At 52.4% G+C, this 24,611-nt stretch overlaps 2 protein-coding genes across 3 annotated transcripts; one reads left to right on the top strand and one right to left on the bottom strand.

Annotated features, from left to right (window-relative positions):
* Positions 1–1,214: 1,214 nt before the first annotated feature.
* Positions 1,215–24,596, bottom strand: LOC149865987 (uncharacterized). Of its 2 annotated transcripts, none has more exons than XM_090042770.1 (3): positions 23,838–24,596; positions 17,253–17,433; positions 1,215–3,720 (listed from the first exon to the last, which is right to left on the bottom strand). In XM_090042770.1, exon 3 carries the CDS (start codon positions 2,482–2,484, stop codon positions 1,258–1,260), a length of 1,227 nt encoding a protein of 408 aa, XP_089898896.1. In that variant the 5' UTR covers positions 2,485–3,720; positions 17,253–17,433; positions 23,838–24,596; the 3' UTR covers positions 1,215–1,257. The 2 variants fall into 2 exon arrangements, with proteins under 2 accessions (XP_089898896.1, XP_089898895.1); XM_090042769.1 differs by lacking the exon at positions 23,838–24,596 and adding an exon at positions 22,852–22,968.
* Positions 22,953–23,928, top strand: LOC149865988 (histone H1.11L-like). Its single transcript, XM_090042771.1, has one exon. The coding sequence runs from the start codon at positions 23,082–23,084 to the stop codon at positions 23,772–23,774; it is 693 nt and encodes a 230-aa protein (XP_089898897.1). The 5' UTR covers positions 22,953–23,081; the 3' UTR covers positions 23,775–23,928.
* Positions 24,597–24,611: the final 15 nt, after the last annotated feature.

The raw sequence follows: 24,611 nt of genomic DNA, 5'->3' as shown, positions 1-24,611 counted from the left end.
CCTGCCATGGCAGGAAATAATACTGGGGTCAAACAACCCCAGCAAGATGTTCATCTAACCTCCTCTTAAAAACCCCCAGGGTAGGAGCCTGCACCACTGCTCTTGGAAGTTGGTTCCAGATCCTAGCCGCCCTGATGGTGAAGTAGCGCCTCCTGATATCTAGCCTAAACCTGCCCTCTGCCAGCTTGTGACCGTTATTCCCGGTCACTCCTGGCAGCGCACGGGGGAATAGTGACTCCCCCAATGCCTGCTGGTCCCCCCTGACTAGTTTGTAACAGGCCACAAGATCCCCCCTCAGCCTTCTCTTTTGGAGGCTGAACAGGTTCAGGTCCCGTAACCTCTCCTCATAGGGCCTGCCCTGCTGTCCTCTGATCATATGAGTGGCCCTCCTCTGGACCCTCTCCATGCTGTCCACATCCCTCTTGAAGTGCGGCACCCAGAACTGGACGCAGTACTCCAACTGCGGCCTGATCAGTGCCGCATAGAGGGGGAGGATCACCTCCTTGGACCTGCTCGAGATGCATCTGTGGATGCATGACAAGGTACAGTTGGCCTTCCTGACTGCCTCGCCACACTGCTGGCCCATGTTCATCTTGGAGTCAGTGATGACCCCAAGATCCTTTTCTGCCTCTGCACTGACAAGAGGGGAGTTCCCCAACCTGTGGGTATGGTGCCGGTTGTTCCACCCTAGGTACATCACCTTGCACTTGTCTGTGTTGAATCCCATCCTATTCACATCCACCCACCTTTGTAACTGTCTAGGTCTGACTGTAGCCTGATGCTTCCTTCTAGTGTGCCCACGTCCGCCCACATCTTAGTGTCATCAGCAAACTTGAACAGGGTGCTTTTCACCCCCTCATCCAAATTGCTGATGAAGATGTTGAACAGTGCGGGCCAGAGGACCGAGCCCTGCGGAGCCCCACTGCCCACGTCCTTCCAGGTTGAGAAGGACCCATCCACTACCACCCCCTGGGTGCGGCCCTCCAGCCAGTTGGCGACCCAGTTGACTGTGTGGGTGTCAACACCACAGTCCCCCAGTTTCTTAATGAGACCGGGGTGAGAGACAGCGTTGAAACCCTTCCGGAAGTCCAGGAAGACTATGTCCACTGCTACCCTGCATCTAATGATCTCGTAATCTGATCATAGAAGGCCACCAGGTTGGTCTGACAGGACCTGCCACTGATGAACCCGTGTTGGTTGCCCCTGAGCATGCAGTCCCCTGCTGGCCCCTCATGGATGTGTGCCAGCATAATTTTCTCAAAACAGCTTGCCTAGGATTGAGGGAAGACTAACTGGCCTATAGTTTCCTGGGTCCTCCTTCCTCCCTTTTTTGAAGATGGAAACCACGTTGGCCCTCTTCCAGTCCTCCGGCACCACACCAGAGCACCACGAGTGGTCGTAAAGCTGTGCCAGGGGTCCTGCAATGACCTCACCCAATTCCTTTAGAACTCTAGGGTGGAGATCATCCGGGCCAGCTGACTTGAATACGTCCAACCCCTCCAGAAGCTCCCTAACTAGTTCCTCACTAACCTTTGGCCCAGGTGTGCCTCCCCTGGGGCCCAAGGGGGGCCCAGCAGGGAGGTGGCTGTTTTGGTCCCTACTCAGGAAGACAGAGGCAAAGAAATCATTAAACATGTTAGCTTTGTCATCTGGTGTGACGACCAAATTTCCCAACGCGTCCTGGAAGGGGCCCACGTTACCCAGGACCTTCTTTTTGCCCCCTATGTATTTAAAAAAGGACTTCTTATTGTCCTTATTCTGAGAAGTTAGTCCCAGTTCCATCTCCGCCTTGGCCTTCCTAACTGCCCCGCTACAACCCCAAGCGACTGCAGAATAGTCCCTGGTGATGACCCCTTCTTTCCATTGGGTGTACGCCTCCTTTTTAGCAAGGAGACATTCCCAGATGCTTTTGGTGAGCCATGGAGGCTTGTGTGCTCTCCTGCTCCCTTTGATCCTTGTTGGGATTACCTTCCTTTGGGCTTGGAGGATCACCTCCTTAAGGAGCGACCACTGTCCTTGGACACCTGGCTCCCCTCCCCTCTGGGACCTCAGCGCATCCCCAACTATCCTCCTTAGCTCGTTGAAGTTTGCCCTCCTGAAATCTAGGGCCGCTGCTTTACTGCATGCCTTTGCCACCTTGCGCTGGATGGTAAATTCCAGCAGGCGATGATCACTGTCGCCCAGGTGGTCGAGCACTTGCAGCCCCCTCACCAGGTCATCACCCGTGGCCAGCACTAGGTCCAACAAGGCGTCTCCCCTGGTGGGGCTGTGCACCTCCTGGGTTAGATGGAGGTCCTGCACTCTGGCCAAGAACCTACGTGAGCGTTCAGACCTGGCTGACTGTTCTTCCCAGCAGATGTCTGGGAAGTTCAGGTCCCCCATGACTACCACATCTTTAGCCTTCACTACCTCTGTGAGCTGACCCAAGAATTCCTGGTCAAGCTCTTCTCCCTGGTTGGGAGGTGTGTAGTAGACCCCCACCATTAAGTCTCTCTCCCCTTGACTGCCTTGTACTCTATCCCAAAGCACCTCAGAGTGCCCCTCCCCAGACTCCTTGCTAATTGACGAGGATGTGTATTCGTCCTTGATATAGAGTGCCACGCCCCCACCTCTCCTTCCTATTCTGTCCCTCCTGTACAGCCTATAGCCCTTGACATTCACTGCCCAGTCATGCGTAGAGTCCTACCACGTTTCCATGATCCCCACTATGTCCGGGCTGGTGTCAGCCATCAGGAAGGTGAGTTCCTCCTGCTTGTTTCCCATGCTATGAGCATTTGTGTAGAGGCATTTGAGGCCTCCTGTGGATGTGTGTGCTGTCCCCCTAGTCCCAGCATTGCTCTGGCCCCCATTGCTTACCTGTTCACTCATTTTGTTTGTTGGGCTGGGCTGGGCTGTAGTTGTGGGTGTTGTTTGGTCTGGCTGTCTGATGTTTCCTCCGCCCTCATCTTTCCCTTCCCCCGACGAGCCTAGTTTAAAGCCCGCCGGAGGAGGTCCGCCAACCTAGAAGAGAACACACGCTTACCTTTAGGGGAAAGGTGGAGCCCATCCCATCCCAGCATGTCTCTCATCGTGATGTGCCGGTCATAGCTGAGGAAGCCAAAGCCAGCCTCGAAGCACCATTCCTGTAGCCGCCAGTTGGTCTCCGCAATGCATGTTTCATGCCGTCTGCCTCGTCCACTCACTGGCAGGATAGACGAGAAAACCACCTGTGTGCCTGTCTCCCTCAGCACGCGCCCCAGAGCATGGTAGCCCTCCATCAGGCAATCAGGGCTGCTCCTGGCAGCATCATTAGTGCCCACATGGACTAGGACCATGGGGTAATAATTGGTGGGCTGGATTACGGTCTAGCCTTTCACGTCCTGAATCCTCGCTCCAGGTAGGCAGTAGAGCTCACATGCCAAGGGGTCCCGGCGACAGATGGGGCCGTCTGTACCTCTCAGGATGGAGTCGCCAATGACGATCACGCGATGCTTCCTCCTCCTGGCCTGCTTGTCTCCTTCAGCTTGCATGGGACGTGGTGAGCGTGGAGTTGCCTCCTCCCCGGTTTCATCCTCTCCTTCCTCCTCCTCCAGGGCTGCCAGGACCTCGTACCTGTTCTCCAGCTGGACTGGAGGAACTGGTGTTGCCGTGTTACGAGCAGCCCTGGCATGGGAGGTGACCGTCTGCCCACTTAGCAGTGGAGGGCACTTCTTGAGATGCATCCTCCTTGGTCGTACAACCCTGCAGGGAAAGAAAATACCTGTCAATTTCCTCCTCTGCCTCTCGGATTCTCCTCAGCCTGCTAACCTCTTCCTGGAGCTCCCTCACCCGCTCCTCCAGGGCCCTAAGGCAGGCGACTGCAGGACAGGTGTGGGGGTCCCCAGCCCCTGCCCCCTGGGCCTTGCTGGGCAGCTCCCGCAGGCCAGGGGGTTGGGGAATGCCAGCCCCCCTGTCGAGCTCTCAGGTGCCCTGCTACTGAGAGCAGAAATGGCTCGGAAGAGACCCCTAGCGGCGGGAAGGGAGAAGTGCAACTGCCAGTCACCAGGACTGCACAGGTGCTGGTTGCCCTAGCAACCGGGAAAAACCTAGAGCCAGGAAGGGGTGGAGCTTAACCCTTCTTAAGCCCAGGCAGAAGGCCAGGAGGGCAGTTCCCTTCTGGCAGCCGGAGAAGCAGGAGCTCTGCAGTGGAGCCGAGCTGAGTCCAGCTGACCGACTGATCAAGTAGCTGCATCATGTTGCAGGGTACGAAGAACCCTGGCTGGGAGGCTTGGCCGGAGAGACAGGTGGGACTCGACTGTATGTTATAGCCAGCGGGCTTGTTGTTGTGTTACAGCCAATTGGCTTATGGTTCTGTTTAGTTATGGTTAACCGGAGGACGGGGTGAGGCTGCAAGGTGTTGGAGGAGGCCTCATGGGAGCCCCATGATAGCGGGGGCCTCCCGGCACCAAAGGGGGCGCAGCTTTGTGTAGGGGCACATTGGCCCAATTAGGCTGCCCAAAGCGAGGGCACAGCCAGGAGCCCCGAGCAAGGGGACAGCAAGGAGCCCCGAGCAAGGGGGCAGCAAGGCGCGCTGGAGTAAAAAGTGGGCAGTGAGGAGCCTGGAGTCAGGAGGATGAGCGACCCCGGAGCTAAAGGGGGCAGCGAGGAGCCTCAGAGCCAGGGAGCAGCAAGAAGCCCCAAGGTAAGGGGCAGCGAGGAGCCCCGAGGATGAAAGAAGGGCCGAGACTTAGGAACATGGCCCGTGTTAGGTTATGCCAACAACATCCGCGAGGCGTGGGCTGCGGTGTAGGGGAGGAAGAGGAGCAGCAGACAGCACCCCGTCATCGGGGCGTATATAAACGGGCAGCCTCCTGCTGATTCAGATCATCTATCAATCACAAGTAAGGTCAAGGCATGGCAGGTGAGAGTAAGCAGGCGGTTGGCCCATAGCAGGAGGGCGGAGCCCCATGTCCAGAGAGGCTCCGAAAGTAAGACTCCTGCCACACCCCCTGTGGGCTCTGTCTGGGTGGAGGCCTCAGACAAGCCCCGGGAAGGCCACACCCCCCGGGCAGGGGCCCTGGTGGCACTCTGTGTTGAGACCATCGTAGGAGTTGCTGCCTGTTTCTAGCTGGATGCGGTGTGTCTGCCCCGCGCTTGCAGGAGTCAGCCTCCGGGCCCTTCCTGCTCGCCCTCCGGCATGAACGCCGATGGAAACGCCGGCGCGCTCTAACAGAACGCGCCTGTTTGCACACTCTGTTTGCGCAGCTCCCTACCAGCTCAGCTAAGAGGGATCCGGGGGGCTTCCCCTCCGGATCCGTCTCAGCTGCGTCGGTCCCTCCGCCCCACTTACTTTAGGGGGGATCAGCTGCTGCTGCCCCCGCTGCTGCTCTGTTCGCCTCTGCTGCCACTGCTGCTCTCACCTCTGCTGCGGGTCCAGTAAGGGGGCACACGTGTGTGTAAAACACACATGTGCCTGTGTCCTTCCTCTCCCCGCTGCTCCTGGCTCCCCCAGTATATGATTTTGGGGGAAGGGTCTCTCTCTTGTGATCCCCTTGCTCAATCTCATATTTGAATCATTAGTGGGAGACTGAGTCCCAGTGAGGCCCAATAATATTGAAGGCAACATTTTATTCATATCTTTGAACTACTTAAAAGAAAAAGGGGGTCAAGGGGGGTGGGGTAAAACAACCAAAAAACAAAACAAAAAGGCTGCTAAACAGTCAATTGTCCTCAATTCAACTATGCCGGTGGTACCACCTCACTATAACATCAGGTAACCTGTAGTATTTTTACAGCCATCCTCAGTTGAGTTGGACCCTGCAAATGGTCATAATATTAAACTGTCCAAAATGGATGAAAGATGGCAAGATAACAAAGATTATATTTCACTGTGAATTTTCTCTTTAACATCCTGTTTACATATCAGCACAACTTTCATTAGGCACAGGGTTAGGCAGCCACTAGGGCTGTGTGAAACAGCCCCACTCAGCTTCAACTTCCATTTTGACAGAACAGTGTTTTGTTTTGAGCTTCATTTAGTTTCAAAAGCACCGTTCTATTTCTCTTAGTCCAGGGGTGTCCAACCTTTTTGAATGTGGGGCCGGATCATGAACTTTTTATCACCCAGTGGGCCAGCGAGCCATATTCAAAGACCTCACAGGAACTGGTATCACATCAGGAAGTGGTGTCATGTGACCTTTGACACCAATAAAGGTCTCAAGAACATAGGAAAGGGTCACAAGCAAACTTTAAAAGTGGGTTCTTCTTTAAAGGAGAAAAACATAACTGTGGCTTTTCTCTTGTGGGCTGGCAGAGTTCCAGCCTGCAAGGGGCTACTTGGGCCCCCCCCATGCCCCACACACTGGGGCACTGGGGTCTAGAGATAGGAGCAGTGAAGGACACTGGGTCGGGACTGTGAAAGGCAGGGACCCCCCCACACACAGGTGGCGGGAGCCCACAGTCACTGGCCCGGCCCTGGGGGAGGCACCGTCTTCCTGCCCCGACCTTGGCCCCAGCCTGGCCCGGCCCTACCTGTGGCACCCTGACTGGGCAGGAGGCGGCAGAGGCAGACGATGAGGGCAAGCCTGGCAACTGCGCTGCCTCCGTAGGTCTGCATCGCCATGCCAGGCTGGAGGGAGCCGGAGCTGGGGCCAGGGCAAGGGCTGGGGCTGGGCAGCACCTCAGAGTGGGCTTTGCCCAAGCCCGGGGCCGCCCTGCGCAGTGTGGCCATCCCGATAGCCCAGTGGGAGGAGGCACTTGCCCGTGCCACTCTGCCTCCGCCTCTGCCAGTGAGCCGGGGCTGCCGGGCTGCCTCTCGCTTGCGGCCGGGGAGCAGCGAGTCACTTGGGCCAGGAAGCGGTGGCTTCCCCACATGGTGCTGGGGACAGGAGGAGGCGGGCCAGGTCTGCACTCCTCTTCCCACACGCACCACTTCAGCAACATCAAGTGGACGCGGTGCATGTGGGAACCTCGTCCCTTCCCCAGCCCTTCAGCAGCCATTAGCAAGCTGCTGAGGGGCTGGGGGAGGGACAAGGGGCAGGAACGAAAGTAAACTGTGTTTACTCTCATTTCCCGTTGCAGCACCGCAGGCCACAGAAAATGCCTATGTTGGACAAGCCTGACTTAGTAGAAACTGCATTGCTGTTTCAATGCTGCTTTGACATTTTACCCATAGGCTATTTGTCGCAGGCCAGCTGGGCACTGTGAGTATATCAGTTTAGTTGCAGACTGACTGAGCACTGCAACTTTATTAGCCACTGGGCTTTTTGGTTTGGGATCAAGGAGGTGATGTTGGGAAGGAAAGCAATGACAAGTTTCACTTATAAAAAAGAATAAATTTTACTTACGACAACAAAAGATATAGTTTGCACATATCATAGTCAATAAAAAGGTTAAGCTAATAAACAGACAACATAACAATACAGATTAAAATTGACAGTGATAATAAAGCAGATAAAGAAATTAACCAAGAGTTCCCACTTGGTTAGTAACTTATCAATAGTCCCTCAGTTAGATGATGCACATCAAGTTGAATCAGCGAAGTCGGGTGTCTCTGAACTGGGGTGCCTGAAGGAGAACCGGTGAAGACCCCTCAGTCAAGATCTGGTCCTCGCTCTCACAGGGACTAAAAGAGATCCGTGGGGGTATGGGACAGCAATGACCCTTCTGTTCCGTCCTTCCCAAGGGTTACTATGACGTGTGTATTCTTTTATATCCTATTTATGCTAATTTTTAAGTTAAATAGCCATTCATAATATTACTTTATAGCTGTTATCCTATGGGGTTAAAAGGTGTTAGAAATCATTATAATAAGTTACTGCCCAAGCTTGGGTTTATCCAATAAGCAAATTGCAACATAGCATCTTCAGGTTTGAAATCAACGTTACCCCGGCTAAATCCAGCCCCTTCAGAACTCTCTGACTATACTTTTTTGAGATGCCCTCTCTTGAAATGTACTGGATAAGCCAGGCAGTTGAATCCAGTTTTTATCATCATCAAAGCTAAATTCTGAGCGAGAAAGAACTATAAGTTCAGCTAATTTCACAGCTATAGCTTTGTCTTTGAGGCCTAGTCAGTTCCACAAACAGTTACAAGTTACATTTGCAGGTTACAAAAATACAAACTTCATATTAGACAAAAGTTCCAAATGCCTCCAAGAAGCACATAAATATATTTCTTGCTTATTAATTTCTTTGGTTCTGGCTATCACAGCTATTCTGCACCCAATGCTGGGAAGATCAGTGCTGCTCCTGGCTCCAGCTGGCAGCACCAACCTCCTGTCATTCGGCAGGCAGATCGGGGCCCCCCCAAGAGCAGTCCGGCACAGTCCCCGCAGCCCTCCCAGGGGTGCAGGCAAACGCTCAAAGTGCATGCGGGACGACAGGAGGCTGGTGTTGCCGGCTGGGGCCAGCAGCAGCACTGATCTTCCTGGTATGGGTTGTGCCCAGTGCTGGTCCCAGCCAGCAGCACGAGTCTCCTGTCATCCGGCAGGCAGATCAAGGGATCACCCGCACCCCGGGAGGGCCGTGGGGGCTGTGCCAGACTGCTTCTTGTGGTGTGGGCACCTGAGCTGCCTGCCAGATGACAGGAGGCTGGTGCTGCTGGCTGGGGCCAGCAGCAACACTAGTCTTCCCAATGCTGGGTGCCGGCTGTGTCCAGCACCAAACCCAAGCAACAGCAGCAGCCTTCTGTCATCCAGCATGCAGATCCAGGGGCTCACAACTCCAGGAGGAGTTTGGCACATTCCCGCAGCCCTCCAGGGGTGCGACCCCCCGGATCTGTGTGCTGGATGACAGGAGGCTGGTGCTGCCAGTTGGGACTGGTGCTGACGCCTAGAAAGCCTAGCTTTGAAACTCCAAATGTTTCAAAACTTTTGAAATGGTTTGAGTGTCCTTGTTTTTTTTCAAAGTTGCTTCAAAGGCTTTTGTTTTGTTTTGATTTCACTATTTCAAATGTGAAATGCATCAAAACAGTTTTGAAATGAAACACCGAGCAAAATTCCACACAGCCCTAGCAGTCACCATACCCAGAGATAGAAGGCAGACCCTGAAACAGTTAATCCTGTGTGTCAGTAATCTGATGAGGTAACCACAATGAAAAAAAAGTGTGACCATGGCCTATGACAAGAACTGGTGTTCTGTCAATCCCTTGCAACTAGCCTAAAGACACCCAACAATGCATGTTATTGTGGTATCTCTCTGTATTCTCACTGCTGATTAGAAGTGGCCCATTTTCTTAAAGGCATAATGCCTCCCAGTGTATTAATATATATTCGTCAGTAGTGTAGTAGCCACTTTATTGTTAATCTTGTTCTAAAACATAATTTTGCACTTATAAAAATAATTTTGCACTTGTAAAAATTCCAAGTAGTTTCTGTGATCCCTTGATGAGCATCCTTAGCAAAAAGCAAATCCTCTCTAGTAAGTTATAACCCCATCTGCAACAAGATTCAGAACCATTTTGCATGTATAACCATAAGGTCTCCTCCCTGTGCCTAAAACAACCACTCTTTCATTCAGACTGGGTTCTCCAGGACCACCATATCCTCTGAAGGTTGAAGAGGCTTGGATACAATTGATCACAATTGCTAATACCACTCTCCCCAAAACCTACCACTCCAAATCCTATTCTTCCAAAAAAGTATTTGTTTTTGTTTTGTTGTGCTTTGTTTGTTCAACATTGGAAAATAAAGTTGTTTGATCATTTATTTTCCTGGGAATATTATTTTTTCAAAGCTTCAGGCAACCAGAAATTTTCAATGTAAGAATTGTTTTGAGATGAGGGTTGATCCCTTCTGTTTCTGACAGAAGTTAATCTCAGATGTATTTGTTTGTTGGGACCTGCTGAGACAGTTCAGCCTCAGCAAACCTGGAAACTAAGAAGATCACTGACTTAGTGAAAAGCTTCAGAATTTGTGGTAAAAAAAAAAATGGATAACCAAGGGTGACTAGTTACTAGAGGTACAAGGGGACTGCTCTAACTAAGAGATCTGAAAGGCACCAGATCACAGAATAAAGGTTTTGGCAGGAGTCCCCAGGCCTAGTCAAAAAAACAAAGGAAAGTAGATGCTGTACTGGAGAAGTGAAAAGAAGGTAGGAAGTCAAAGGAAAAGCTGCTGGTAGAGTATCTTCATCATGAATTGGAAGGGGAGAAGGGAGAAATGGTGTTTCAGGGGAATGTATGCTATTTGAGCTCATAAGTCTGAATCTGGGTTTTTTGTTTCCCATGGGAAAACACTGATTTTCCCCCTTTAAAAGACCTGGATTTCCCCCTTTGAAGCAGGAAAATACTGGTTTCCCGCTTTGCAAACAGCTATGTTCAGGCTGGCAGAGTTCCAGCCTGCAAGAGCTACTTGCAAAAGGGTGAGAAACCCTAAACCCTGACCAGATGGGTGGGGGCAGGGCCTAAGAATCTGAGTTGGCCAGGGCTGGCTCAGATTCACTTTCCCTCCTGCGGCCTTTGGGGTAAGTACAGCTTTTGTGGGCTGGGCCCAGAGGGCTGGGAGTGGGGGGGAAGTTCGGAGCCACCTCCTGAAGAGCTGTGGTGGGGGCTGTAGGTTAGGTGAGGGTCATGCTGCCAGGGGGGCCAGGGCCTGCTAGAACAGCTGGCCGGGTGGACAGGGGGCAGGGCAGGGGTGTGTGGGTGGAGGTGTGCTGAAGCTGGGCTAGGTGCAGGCTGCATCATCCCGCTGTGGCTCATCTCAGTTGGGCTGGGACTGAGGCTGGGAGCTTTGCTCAGCTGGGGTGGCAGTGGCAGCAGCTCAGTGCAGGAGGGAGGGAGGGAGCATGCACTGCACCCCTGCCTGCCAGGCCAGGTGTCCTCAGGGCAGGGTGTGGTTGGGGGCACTGCTGAGCCAGGACAATGCCTGGGGCCAGGGTGCTAGAGGGGGTCATTGTCCATCCACTGTGCCAGTGGCCGCTGCCCTTATGCTCATTGCACTGATGCATCACATCCTGCCAGCCTGCATCTGTGGTGGCTGCTGGCAGCTCTGTTGGGTCTAGCATTAGAGGTGGTGGCTGGGGGTGCACCGTGCAGCAGGGTGTGGGAAGGGGAAGGGAGGGGAGGGGAAGAGTGGTATGGCTAGCCCGCATGCTGCCCTGCCCACCCAGGGCCTTGTCAGCCTTGCCTGCCCTTGTGGGGTGGGGGTGGGAGTTGTGATGGGCTGGGGGCAGAGGTAAAAGTTGCAGCAAGGTCTGTGTTAGTGTGTGAGGGGCTGGGGATGGCAGCGGGAGTGGGGGGGACGTGTGTGTGTAAGAGAGAGAGAGATGCCAGGGGCCAGGACGCTCCAAAAAGAAGCGGTCTCCAGAGCTAGGCCTAGACCCCCCTTGCTCCACTAATGCAGCCTGTGGCAGAAAGCCACCTTGGTTTCTCCCCAAAATCTCTGCCCTGTGACAATGTGATTAGATGGGCCAGCACAGAGGATTCACACCTCAGCCTGTCTCTTTAGGTAACCTGAGCTGGCTGCATTCCTGAGGGAGGGGGGAAACCTGCTCCCTCTGCCTACGTGACTGGCATCAGTTACCTGGGTGAGGGGCATCTACCTGGTGAGCTGGAATCTGCCTGGTGACAGATAATGTATTTCAAATTGGTTGGCTGATAGCCAACTGGGGCTGACCTCCACTGGACCAGGTGAATGAGGTCACAGGGGCTATATAAGTTGGGGGTGGCGGGAAGGAGGGCTCTCTCTTCGGCCATGAGGTGAATCAGCAGCCATGCGGGGGACACAGAGGAGCTTTACCATCTAAAGTTGGCTCTCTCCCCCAAACTCACGAGCTAGAAACCGCCTGCTTACAGAGGGGAATTTCACCAGCCTCTGGAAGATGCTTGTGAGCAAGCTACTTGAGATCTGATTAGATATTTAGCTGTCAGTAACACAGATGCGTAATCAAAAGGCTACCTCACCCACACTGTTTGCTCTTTAGGATTTCTAAGATATTGCTCAATCCTATACCCTAGTTTACCCTACCCCTTGTAATCAATAAAGTTCTCGTTTTTGACTGGTGTGGGAGACTTATTGAGGGGTGGGTCTAAATTATGCCTATGAGACCCCTTAGGTCTGTGGACTAAGGGAGACTTTGCTTTTTGCCCCCTGACTTGGGGAAGTGCCCCAAGTGCCTGTACTGGGTCGAGTACCCGTCGGACTATTAGGCCTGTGTTTCCCCAAGGACACAGGGCCGAGACAGTCCCTTCTCAGGGTGGCGGCGGCGACGTTACCCCCGGACTAGCGAGTGTGCTCCGGGAGAGGGGTCAGCCGAGCATAAGGCACCCCTAGGGAGGCATTCAGAGCCTGGAAGGTGGTCAGGCGCAGGGAGGTGGGCAGCTCAACACAGGAGCGCCCCCTACTGGCCCGCTACACAGCCTGTGTAGGGGGAGGCTGGCCTGGAAGGGAAGGGACTTGCCCAGCCTGAGGCAGACCCAACCCAGTCCCTGAGCCCCAGTCCAGAGTTTCCCTGGAAAGGCATGGGGACTGCTGGAGCCTGGGCACAGGTGCGGAGAGCAGAACAGCAGAGGCCAGCACCCCTCGCAGACACAACAGCTGCAGCTGACTCTGTGACCTGGTGTAGGGGATGGAGCTGCTGCCAGGAGGGAATGAGGGCAGGTAGGGCTGGGGGGGCTGGGAATGAGAGGCAGCAGCATGAGTAGGGTCAAGGCACTGGCATATAAATGCTGCTCAGCACCATAAGCAGCTGTAGGAACAGTGAACAAAGGTGTCAGGGAGAGCTCTGATTTCCTATGATAAAAAAATACAAAATCAAACACCAAAATATAGAGAAATTTAGAATGCAATTTATTATAATGATTGAAGCACTGGTAGACTTTCTTTTTAATGATGGAAAAATGCACAATTTGTATCTTTTTAATCAGAGAATTTTGGGGGGAGGGGGAGGTCTGAGAATTTTAGAGTTTTAAACAGAAAACCAGGATCCCTGCTCATAAGCCTAGCACCATCCTGAAAAGATCTCCATGCCATTACCTTCTCCAATGACCTCACCTTTACATTATCATGTCCTATATTCTTTGGATTGCAATGAGCTGCAGACTTTGCAGCATTCTACACCAATTCCAAAGTGACTGTAAAAGAACAGGCAGATTTCACAGATTTCATAAACATTTGAGCTGGAAGGGACCCCGGAAAATCATCGAGTCCAGCCCCCTGCACCAGGGGCAGGAAGTCAGCAGGGATCACAGGATTCCAGCAAGATAAGCATCCAAATGTGTTTTGAAGGTGTTCAAAGTGGGTGCTTGAACCACCTCTGGTGGTAGTCTGTTCCAAACCTTGGGGGTTCGGACAGTGAAGTTATTTCTTATGTCCAGCCTGAACTGGTCCCAGTGGAGTTTGTGACCGTTCAATCTTGTCATCCCTTGGGGGGCTGTGGTGAACAGTTGTTCCACCAGATCCTGATGAGCACCCCTGATAAACTTATAGGTGGCCACCAGATCACCGCTGAGCCTGCGCTTTTCCAGGCTGAATAGCCCCATTCCTCTCAGCCTGTCATCATAAGGTCTGTTTTCCTGACCTCTGATCATGTGCGTGGCTCTCCTCTGCACCCTCTCAAGCTTCTCCACATCCTTTTTGAATTGCGGAGCCCAGAACTGGATGAAGTACTCCAGCTGCGGCCTCACCAAGGCCAAGTACAGAGAGAAAATGATGTCCCAGGATTTGCTTGAGAAGCATCTATGGATGCAAGCCAGCGTTTTGCTCGCTTTTCTACCCGCATCATCACACTGAAGGTTCATGTTCATCTTGTGGTCAACCATGATCCCCAAGTCCCTTTCATCTGTAGTGCTAACCAGTGTAGCACTACCAAGCCTGTAAGCATGGTGTAGGTTTTTCCTCCCAAGGTGGAGAACCTTGCATTTTTCGGTGTTGAACACCATCAGGTTCTTGTCCGCCCATTTCCTGAGCCTGTCCAAATCTGCCTGGATCACCCTCCTATCCTCAGGTGTGGATGCTTTGCCCCAGAGTTTGGTGTCATCAGCAAACTTGGCCAGTCTGCTTCTGACACCAATGTCTACATCACTGATGAAGATGTTAAACAGTATAGGCCCAAGGACAGAGCCTTGTGAGACCCCACAGGTCACAGCACACCAAGATGATTGGCTCCCATCAACCACCACCCTCTGGGTCCTGCCGCAGAGCCAGTTCCCCAGCCAGCAGATCGTGTTGACATCAAGGCCACAGTTAGCCAGTTTAGCCAAGAGGTGATCGTGGGATACCAGATCGAAGGCTTTTTTAAAGTCAAGGTATACAACGTCGATCTCTTCCCCTTTGTCCAGGTGATAGGTCATCTGGTCATAAAAGGAAATGAGATTGGTCAAGCAAGACCTACCTGCAACAAACCCATGCTGGGTATCCTCAGGATATTGCCTTCAGCTAGTCTGTTAAGGATGGCCTTCTTGATAATCTTTTCCAAGACCTTCCCCTCCCCAGGATAAAGGTCAGGCTGATGGGCCTGTAGTTTGCCAGATCTACTCTCCTCCCTTTCTTGAAGATAGGCACCACATTGGCCCTCTTCCAATCTTCAGGCACTTCACCAGAGTGCTAAGAACTCTCAAGAAACCATGCCAGGGGCTGAGCTATGATGCTCGCCAGCTCCTTGAGTACCCTCAGGGCCGGCTGACTTGAAGGTATCCAGCCTGTCGAGGTGTTCCTTCATGAGGTCAGCTTCGATGGAGGGCAAGGAATCTCCCTCGTCCAGGCCGGGCTGTCCCATGGGGCTGATGAAAAACTGATGCAAAGTACCCATTTAGCAAGTTTGCTTTTTCCTGGGCGTCAGTTGTCAGTTGCCCCATCTGGTTCAGCAGGGGTCCAACATTGCCTTTGCTTTTCTTCCAGCTCCCCACATATCTAAAAAAGGACTTTTTATTTTCTTTGATATTTGTAGCTATCTGGAGTTCCATTGCAGCCTTGGCTTTTCTGATTTGCTCTCTGAAAGTCCGGACTAAAGTAGAGTATTCCTCCTTGGTGGTGGTTCCAGTCCCCCATCCTTTATAGGTCTTCCTTTTAAGATGCGGGAGGTCTGCCATTTCCCTGGAGAGCCAAGGGGGCTCCTGTGCCCTTTTGCTGCCTTTCCTCCGAGACGGGATGGACTTTGCTTGTGCATCTAGGATTGCTCCCTTGAGGAGCAACCACTCATCTTGAACTCCCCTCTCCATTGGGTTGTGGCTTTTTAGGGCCTCTTTGACAAGCCTCCTGAGCTTGTCAAAGTCAGCTTTCCTGAAGTCGAGGACTTCTGTACAACTGACTGACTTGCCAGCTTTACGGCAGATGGTGAAGGTGATCAGTTCATGATCACTGTCACCCAGCTTCCCTTCGATTGTTAGATTGACAATATGCAGATTCATTATTTGTGACACAATCCTCTATGGTTTAAAGTTACAGGTTGGATGAGGAGTTTGATATTTCACATTTATTCTGGTATTTTGCACTAGTGTACTGAGACCACTGCTTGTTGTGATGAACAACATTGGTTCATTCTTCCTTTGTGCTCCACAATTAGCCTGCTGGTCTTCAAATGTTATCCCTAATTATACACTTACACTGAAAGCTCTTTTGGGTTAGGATTGTCTTTTTTTTGTGATTATACATCACCTACCACAGTAAGGTCCTGGTCTGTGATTTGGACTGGTATGCCATATAGATGTGTGGGCCAACACCGTGCTCTGGGTCACTGACTCCCTGAAGGTGGTACTGGGCTTCTAAGCCCTTGGCTTCTGCCAGTGCATTAGGCCCCTTGACAGGACACACGTCCCCGTTATCTGCCCATCCTGGGTGGACTGCCCCTACTACAGCTGGCAGGGCTTCCACTCCATCATGCTGCAAGCCACAGTGGACTATCTGGGCACCTTCACAAACAACTGCACCAGCTGGACTGGCAGCACCTACAATGCATGGATTTTCTGGAACTCTACCATGCCAGCCCTGATGGAGAGTAGCCTTGTCATGCCAGGTGTCCCAGACCTGCAGCTGGGTGATATGACCATCCCACTCCTCTTCACTGGGGACTCTGCCTACCCGCTGCTGCTATAGCTGCATCCCTACACTAGCCAGCTTGACTAAGGCCAGGCACACATAGGTGCCTGGGTCAGAGCTGCATGCTAGTCAAGTATAGTTTTGGGTGCCTCAAGGGACACTGGCACACCCTCACTGCCTGCCTCAAGTTCACCAATGCCAACATCTCCTGGGGCATTGCTGCAACCTGTGTGCTGCACAACATCTGCAAGACCCTGGGTGGGCGATTCCATGAGACCGGGATGGGGAAGGCATGGTGGACAGTGGATACCTGACAACAGGTGTGGCAGCTGTTCTGGAAGTGCCAACAATGCCTCCCTTGAGGCCCTGGGTGAGCTGCATACCCAGCAGTGGGGGCCAGAGCACCAGGTGTGTGAGGTGCTGCTGGTCCACCTCTTCTTCCACTCCTGCAGGAGGGCACCTGCCTGCCACCCATGGGCCCCAGGCCCACAGCACACCCCCAGGACCACACAGACTGCAGACAGTTTTCAAACACCAATCTTTCTTCCCCTCCAGAACACAGCAATATACCCATGCTCCCTCCCCAAAAACATGCTCCCTCCAACCCTCCCTGTCTAACACCTACCCACCCCTAATCCCAATGCCTACCAGCAATAAAACACTCTTGTTCTCAAGAACCTATTTACATTGGTGCATTGACAACTGTTGTGGGGGCGGAATGGGGTAGAAGCACCTTGGACGGATCCCAGAAAGAGGCACCCATACCCCAGCCTGTAGCGACACCACTGTGGGTGTGGACCCCGTGGCAAGCATGGCAGGCTGGGGGCTGGCCTGGGGTGAGGGTGGGCACTGTCCAGCCCACTCAGCATGCTCCCCTTCCTCTTCCACTGGACTGGACCAGCAGCTAGCTCCTGCTCAGGGGCTGCATGGAGGCATAGCAAGCGGTAGGCAGTGGCCCAGGCAGGGAGCCAGGCTGCGAGGAGACCAGGCTCAGGAGCTCGGGCATGAAGCCCTGGCTGGTGTAAGCAGTGTTGCACCTCCTCCCAGGTCCACTGCGAGGCTTGGCACTGGCTGTGGGTGGCTGCCAAGGGCCAGACGGAGCTGGACTGGGGCTCAGGACTAGGCATCAGGCAGCACAAAGGTGACCACCAAGGCAAGGATGGTGTCAAGGACCCAGCAGTCCTCTTCTGTTGCTGCTACCACCTGAGCCACCATAGCACCCTGCCAGTTCTGGGCCTCAAACAGCCACACCAGGAGGGTTATGTGCCTCTCTTTGAGGGTGAGATACCTGTTCCACTCCCTCTTTAGGTTCTGAGCTTACCAGGCCCGAGAGTTCATGAGCCACTCCTCTACCACAGTGACCAGCTAGTCCAGCAGCATGGTGCAGTCCTAGGTCCAGCAGTGGCAGGGCATACAGAGGGCTTTGACCCATTGTGGCAGCATCCTTTTAGCCTTATCTCTGCTGGTGGCTGATGATTCTTCCCTGCGTGCAGCTGCTGGACCTGCAGAGCAAAGACAGAGCAGCTCTGTGAGAGTTGGCAACATTTCAGCTATAACATGCACTGTACCGAGGGGCTGTGCACCACCTGGTCTCAGTTCAGGGGCTGTGCCTGATAAAGTGGGCTGTCTGCTAAATTGGCCAGACAGGCCCTTCCACAGGTGGCTGCTGGACAAACTCTCCATCCCTGCTCCCACAAGAGGGACCACTTGCAACTTGCTGCAGGCAGTCTGCCTTTACAGTCTCCTAACCAAGCCAGGCCAGGTTTGCTCCTGCTGGCAGCTGCTATGGCAGGTCTGAAAAACCCTCCCCCCCGACTTTCTCCTCCCTACAAGCCAGGCAGTTTGCTCCTGTGCTGCTGGGCCCATGGCACCTGGGTGCTCGGGGTGAGGGGCTCCTGGTGATACCCCCAGCCCCCGTAGTGTCCCTCTACGGAGAGGTGCCCCAAGGTAGGGCCCCAGCCTCACATGGATTGTGCCGCAAGCATACTTCTGCTGCAAGTCCCCTGCACATGCTGTGATGATTGCCATGGTGCCCGCGCTTCCTTGCAATATGCTCCACCACCTAGAAGGTGCTGTGCCCAGGGCTGTCCCTTGGGGAGATGGGGTCTAATCGGGGCAACAGCCATGAGTCCCGCAGTCATAGTTTCATAGTTTCTAGGGTCGGAAGGGACCTGAACAGATCATCTAGTCTGACCCCCTGCCATGGCAGGAAAGAGTACTGGGGTCAAATGACCCCAGCAACATGTTCATCTAGCCTCCTCTTAAACACCCCCAGGGTAGGAGCCTGCACTACTTCTCTTGGAAGTTGGTTCCAGACCCTAGCCGCCCTGACCGTGAAGTAGTGCCTCCTGATATCCAACCTAAACCTACCCTCTGCCAGCTTGTGACTGTTATTCCTGGTCACTCCTGGCAGTGCTCGGGGGAACAGTGACTCCCCCAGTGCCTGCTGATCCCCCCTGACTAGTTTATAACAGGCCACAAGATCCCCCCTCAGCCTTCTCTTTTGGAGGCTGAACAGGTTCAGGTCCCGTAACCTCTCCTCATAGGGCCTGCCCTGTTGTCCCCTGATCATACGAGTAGCCCTCCTCTGGACCCTCTCCATACTGTCCACATCCCTCTTGAAGTGCGGTGCCCAGAACTGGACGCAATACTCCAGCTGTGGCCTGACCAGTGCCGCATAGAGGGGGAGGATCACCTCTTTGGACCTGCTTGAGAAGCATCTGTAGATGCATGACAAGGTGTGTTTGGCCTTCCTAACTGCCTCCCCACACTGCCGGCCCAGGTTCATCTTGGAGTCGATGATGATCCCCAGATCCTTTTCCGCCTCCGTGCTGATAAGAGGGGAGTTCCCTAACCTGTAGGTATGGTGCCGGTTGTTCCTCCCGAGGTGCATCACCTTGCACTTGTCTGTGTTGAAACCCATCCTATTCTCGTCTGCCCACCCTTGTAACCTGTCTAGGTCTGATTGTAGCCTGTTGCATCCTTCCAGTGTGCCCACATCCCCCAACATCTACATAGGCCCTGCCACAGCTGCCATGCACTGCTACTGCTGAGTGCTGCCAGCTCTGCCGCCATTGAGTGCAGCCGGCTCCAGCCGCTCACCACCCCCTGCTTTGCCAGCTCCAGCCACTCGCCACCCCCTCTTCCCCCAGGCCCTGCACAGACTGATCTGCCCCAGGCCCCCCACACCCCTAGGGATGGTTCTGCTTCTGCCTATGCTATGAGTGCCTGATCTGTCCAGAGAATGAAGACATCAACAAGTTTTTATGCATGTGACAGGCCCCTGACTGCCTAGCTGTGAGCCTGCAGGCCAGTCAATAAAGTCCTGAACTGCCTTCTGCCTCCCTGCTTGTTGGGGGTAGGGAGGAGGGTGGAACTCCAGTGGGCAGAGGGGGAGCTGAGTCAGCCAGGGAGGGGATGAGGAGATGAACCTCACACTCCCCATGTGGGGTCCCTGGCTCCAGGCAGACAGCGCAGGGGTGGGCGGGTGAGACGGCATAGGCACAGATGGTCACAGAGCTCCCTTTTCCCCCCAGCCGTCCTCCTTGTGTGGGGCTTACAAGGTGGGTGTGACAAGAGCTCTCACCAGTCAGACTGGGTCCTGGGCTGTGGTGAAGTGGTTCATCTGTCTGCAGTGTCCCAGGGCACAGAGGCATGGCTTCTGAGCACCCAGGCAATGATCCCCTCTGCAGGGAAAAGCTAGAGCTGCTCATTGCTGCCAGAGTGCCGGTGGCTATACACCAGCATGTGCTCTGCCATGGCTGCATATAAGTGTGTGTCAGCTTCTGGTCCAGCCAAGCTGCTGCTGGACCTCCACATCACCCCAGATTGCAATGAGGTCTATAGTCTTGTGCTCAGTCCAGTTTGGGCCCTAGGCCACTGTCTCTACCCTTAGGGAGGCTGACATGATAGTTGCTGCCAGGGACTTTGGGGGATCAAGCTGGGACTCCACGTGCCGCTGTCAGCTGGTATATGCCCACTGGGGTGCATCACAGTGCCTAGAAGGCAGCTGTTGCCTGTATAGATTCCTGGGGGGCAGAGCTGGGGTCCATAGGGCTGCAGGGCCCAGCATGTGCCTGCAGAGATAGGGCACGGAGCCCACAGGGCAGGCAGCTGCTGGCATGGGCCCAAGGGGCAAATCCAGGGTCCGCAGGCCTGCAGTGCCTGGCATATGTCCACACTGGTGGCCAGACAGAAGCTGTCATGAGTGCCGGGGATCAGGCCAGGGGCCTGGAGGCCAGCTTGGGACAGTCAACGAGATATGCCAGCCATCTGGCTCTGCACCAACCAGGAGGCTGGCCTCCTGCTGGTGTGGCTGACTGGGCACAGTTTATACCTGACATCAGCGTGTACATGTGCACTATTAACTGATGCACCCTTTTTTTAGTACCTGTATGTATTGGTACTAGCAAATGGGACATGAGACTAATTTAACGCACAGTAATCGCCACGCAGATGTGCATTAGTCTAATGTGCAGTAAAGCTCCTCATGTAGACACACCTACTGTATTATAAAGTGGCCCACTGGGAAGTTGGGAGGAGCTGGCTGTTGTGATTCAGAGTTGGCCTACACCTTTTTTTCCTAAGTAGTGTGTTGTCTATTCTTATTTATCATCCATCTCTCAGTACTCAGAAAACCTGGTACAGAACAAAAATGTGAGGGCCTGTTCCTAATTCTAGGTTCTGGGTCTCCTTACACCGCCCCCCCCCGTATAAAGCTTCCCTTGTGGAAAATGTGAATAGCCGGGATTTAAAACTCCACAAACTTCCCAAGTTCTTAACAAATGAAGGGAAATAAATGGCAAGAGGAGTAAACAATGCCCTCTATCTACTGTCAAACACCAGAGACTTATTCACATACGTGTGTGCAAAAGTCCAGAAATAACAGTTTTCACAGGGGATGGTCCTTACCTTTTGATTGGTCTCTGTTTCTGAACTCTCAGCTACCTTAACCAGAAAATACAGTTTTGTTTTGTTTTACCCTCTTATTATTATTTTTTTTTATTTTTGTGCTTGCTTGGTTAATTCATTTAAAGGGAGAAAAAATTAAAGTGCTGGCAATTTGAAAACCCCAAGCTAGGTAAGGATTGATTAGTGCCTCCCTTATTTTCCTCTAGAGGGCTCTGCACTGAATTGACATTAAGGGCTTGGAGGCCCTTATGCCCTTAATTCTGAATGAGAATACCTGCAGGTGATGATACATATTATTTTTGCTTTAGATCTACTTTCTTAATAAATTTGATTTCAATAAACTCCTCCTTTCACAATTCTCTCTCTTTCATCTGCATCTCAATATTCAATTTAACAGCCATTCCTCTCCAGTCATATTCCTACTAGATTCCTCAGGGTGACCTTCACCTGGATGATGCACTGTTATGACATCCTAATTGCTCTGACCATCAACCTATTTCCATGCACACATGAGGATTAAAAATATCTTTGGGGTATGGTTAAGGGGATCACTGTTTTGTTTTTCTTTGTAGCTCCTATATATGGTTTCTTTTTATAAGACGCTTTTATAGTAACCACTTTACTTGATTTATGCATTTCATATTTTTAAGGGTCATCTAAAGAAACAAACAAGATGCATGAAAGTTCTTTCACTTTAACCTGGAGTTTTATAGGATACAACTTTGTTGCCTCTAATAATAAGATTTGAGCCCTATCTACAGTACAATGCTGGAGGAAAGCAGAGCAAAACAAATGTGTACACACACTGGGATTTGATTATTACCTCTCCAAACAGATCAAATATTATGCTTTGCCTTGTTTTAATTTATCATTTTAAATTATTATCCATGGATGAATCAGGTTTTTTCCCCCCAGGTTGCTTAGGAGCATCCCATGGACTAATTCTCACCTAATTCAATATAAGCTATCATTACAAGCAATTTATAGTTACTCCCATGGAAAGAAAAGACAACAGAGAGTTTGTTCACGCTGTCCCTGTTCAGTAGTTGAGTGATTGTATAGCCTGTTTTGGGAACTAGTTATTGGTTCTGAGAAAGGATATTTTTTGAATTAGCTGAAACTCCTCTTATCGGTTCAAAATTAAAGTATTTAGCATTGCACAAAACATGATTAGACATAGCAAAGTATAACTAAACAATGTTGTCAATACAAATTATTCTGAAAATAAATACAATTTGTGTGTATTGTGATATTTGGATGGAAAAAAATATGTTGACTGGATTTTTATCATTAGCTGTGTGTTAGAACTGTACTTCTAGTCCAATACTCCTATTCTGACTAGCAATGTGGTTTAATAATTCAACCTATAAAATAGCCCTGATCATGCTTACACATGAGAATGAACACAGACTATAATTCAAGAAATCCATACATTATTATATAAAATAATCAGAAAAAAAATCGAGGAACATAGATAATTCACATTACAATGAAATGATTTCAAAACTTTTAAAAATGGCAACTCATGTTTCATTCCAACCCCCAATACAATACAACACAATATATCAAATACTTTCATGTGAAACAAAAACATCTCTCCACAAGTTTTTAATCAGCTCCCTGTAGAGTTGCATAAGACATGATTTCAAAATAATTTAGTATTTTAAGAGGTAAAAGACTAGGTTATAGCATACAATTTACAGACCATATTCAAAGCTCAGGAATGACTTTGTGTTACTTCCCTGTATTCAAAATCAATTTACACAGGCAAAATCTACTGAAATTACAATCTGTCTTCAACGACATAGACAAAAACCCTCTAAAAAACATGAATCGCTTATAATTCTGATTTTATAGTCAATAGGAGAGTTATAATTTACAAGGAAAAAGAAAAGTTTCTCTTTTCTGAGGTCTCTCCAAACACAGAACTCGGGGATTATGGCCCCTTATTTAACAAACCTTTCGACTCACGCAGAAGACACTTTACAGACTGAAAATATAATCCTTACCCAACAGCTTGCCAAAACTTGGGGTCATTTGGTGGCACATAACGTGCAAAAAATACACTTTTTTAACCCCGAAGAAACACAAACAGATCAGGGAGAAGAGCTCTCTCTGCCTTGCAGCTGGGCGGGCTCTTCAACGAACCAATCACAGAGCGGCTCTCGTGTATAAATACCAGGCAGCCGCGCTCTCTAGACTAACAGTTTTCTATTGCTGTAAGGGAACGTCTGAGACCATGTCTGAAACTGCGCCTGTTCCAGCCGCCGATGCAGCTCCGGCCGCCGCGGCTCCTGCTCCTGCTGCTAAAGCCCCAGCGAAGAAGCCGAAGAAGGTGGGAGGTTTTAAGGCGGGCGGCGCCAAAGCGAAGAAGCCCGCGGGTCCCAGCGTGACCGAGCTGATCACTCAGGCTGTAGCTGCTTCCAAAGAGAGGAAAGGAGTGTCCCTGGCGGCCCTGAAAAAGGTGCTGGCAGCCGGCGGCTATGATGTGGAGAAGAACAACAGCCGCATCAAGCTCGGACTCCGGAGTCTGGTGAACAAGGGCACCCTGGTGCAGACCAAGGGCACCGGCGCCTCGGGCTCCTTCAAGCTGGGTAAGAAGCCGGGCGAGGCCAAGGAGAAGGCGCCCAAGAAGAAGGTGGTGGCGGCGCCCAAGCCCAAGAAGGCGGCGGCCAAGAAGCCTGCCAGCGCGGCCAAGAAGCCCAAGAAGGCGGCGGCCGTGAAGAAGAGCCCCAAGAAAGCCAAGAAGCCGGCGGCCGCCGCGGCCAAGAAGAGCGCGGCCAAGAGCCCCAAGAAGGCCAAGGCGGCCAAGCCCAAGCGGGCCGCCAAGAGCCCGGCCAAGGCCAAGGCGGTGAAGCCCAAGGCTGCCAAGCCCAAGCCCAGCAAGCCCAAGGCAGCCAAGGCCAAGAAGGCGGCGCCCAAGAAGAAGTAGAGCGAGCGGAGGAAGACGCTTGTCGTGCAAACAACCCCAACGGCTCTTTTAAGAGCCACCCACCTCTTCCTGAAGGGAGCTGGAACGCTGCGCTGACCTGGCGGTCTCTGGGAGGGCAGAACATGTCCTCGGGCCGGTGGATGGGAGACGGGAAAAGGGACGGCGGCGGGGGGGAGGGGAAAGGGCGCGGAGCTCTCACGGCGGTGCTGGGGCCGCTGCGACAGAAGAAGCCGGACCGACCGCGGGGGGGCCGGGGCGGGTAAGAGAACGGCAATGGCAGCGGCTCCGCTACAGCTCCGGGGTTGGGACTGGGACGGGGACGGCGGGGCCAGGCTGCTGGAGCTCCTGGGAGCGGGGCTAAACTGCGAGGGGGTTTGAAAGCCCCGCGCTGGCCCCGGATTGGTCCCCGCCCGCCCGCTTCTCGCGCGGCCCCGCCTCAGGTTACCTCCTCCAGCCACTGGAGCCGGAGGCTACTGCAACAGCGCGGCGGACTTCAAAGGGCGGCTCCGGGGATCCAGCAACTCGCCCTCCCCTGTGGGGCGGGGCAAACGTGGCCGAGGCGCCCAGGCCCCGGCGCTGCTACTTCTTGCGGCCAAAGAGCAAGGGAAGCCGATAGGATTGCCGGCCCTCCAGGAGCTTTGGGAGATGGCTCGCAGTCACCGGGGAAGTAAATGATAGGACAACCATTAAAAACTAAAATTTGAAGCAGCCTTACTTTTCTAGTGGGTTTTTCTAATATGATAGCCATATGCGTTTGGCTTCCTGCCAGGAAGCCTTGCGTATATTTTACAAAGTACGGTACACCGTAACTAATAAACGCAAGAACGGGGGGCGGGG

The sequence above is a fragment of the Crocodylus siamensis genome, chromosome 4 (assembly GCF_052110815.1).
Source record: "Crocodylus siamensis isolate JL-2025a chromosome 4, ASM5211081v1, whole genome shotgun sequence".
Taxonomy (NCBI): domain Eukaryota; kingdom Metazoa; phylum Chordata; order Crocodylia; family Crocodylidae; genus Crocodylus; species Crocodylus siamensis.
This window is presented reverse-complemented; position numbering and strand designations above follow the sequence as displayed.

What these genes read in the sequence shown, in the direction of transcription:
- LOC149865987 (XM_090042770.1), bottom strand. Translation starts at nt 2,484, where the DNA reads ATGGTGGGGGTCTACTACACACCTCCCAACCAGGGAGAAGAGCTTGAC.
- LOC149865988 (XM_090042771.1), top strand. Translation starts at nt 23,082, where the DNA reads ATGTCTGAAACTGCGCCTGTTCCAGCCGCCGATGCAGCTCCGGCCGCC.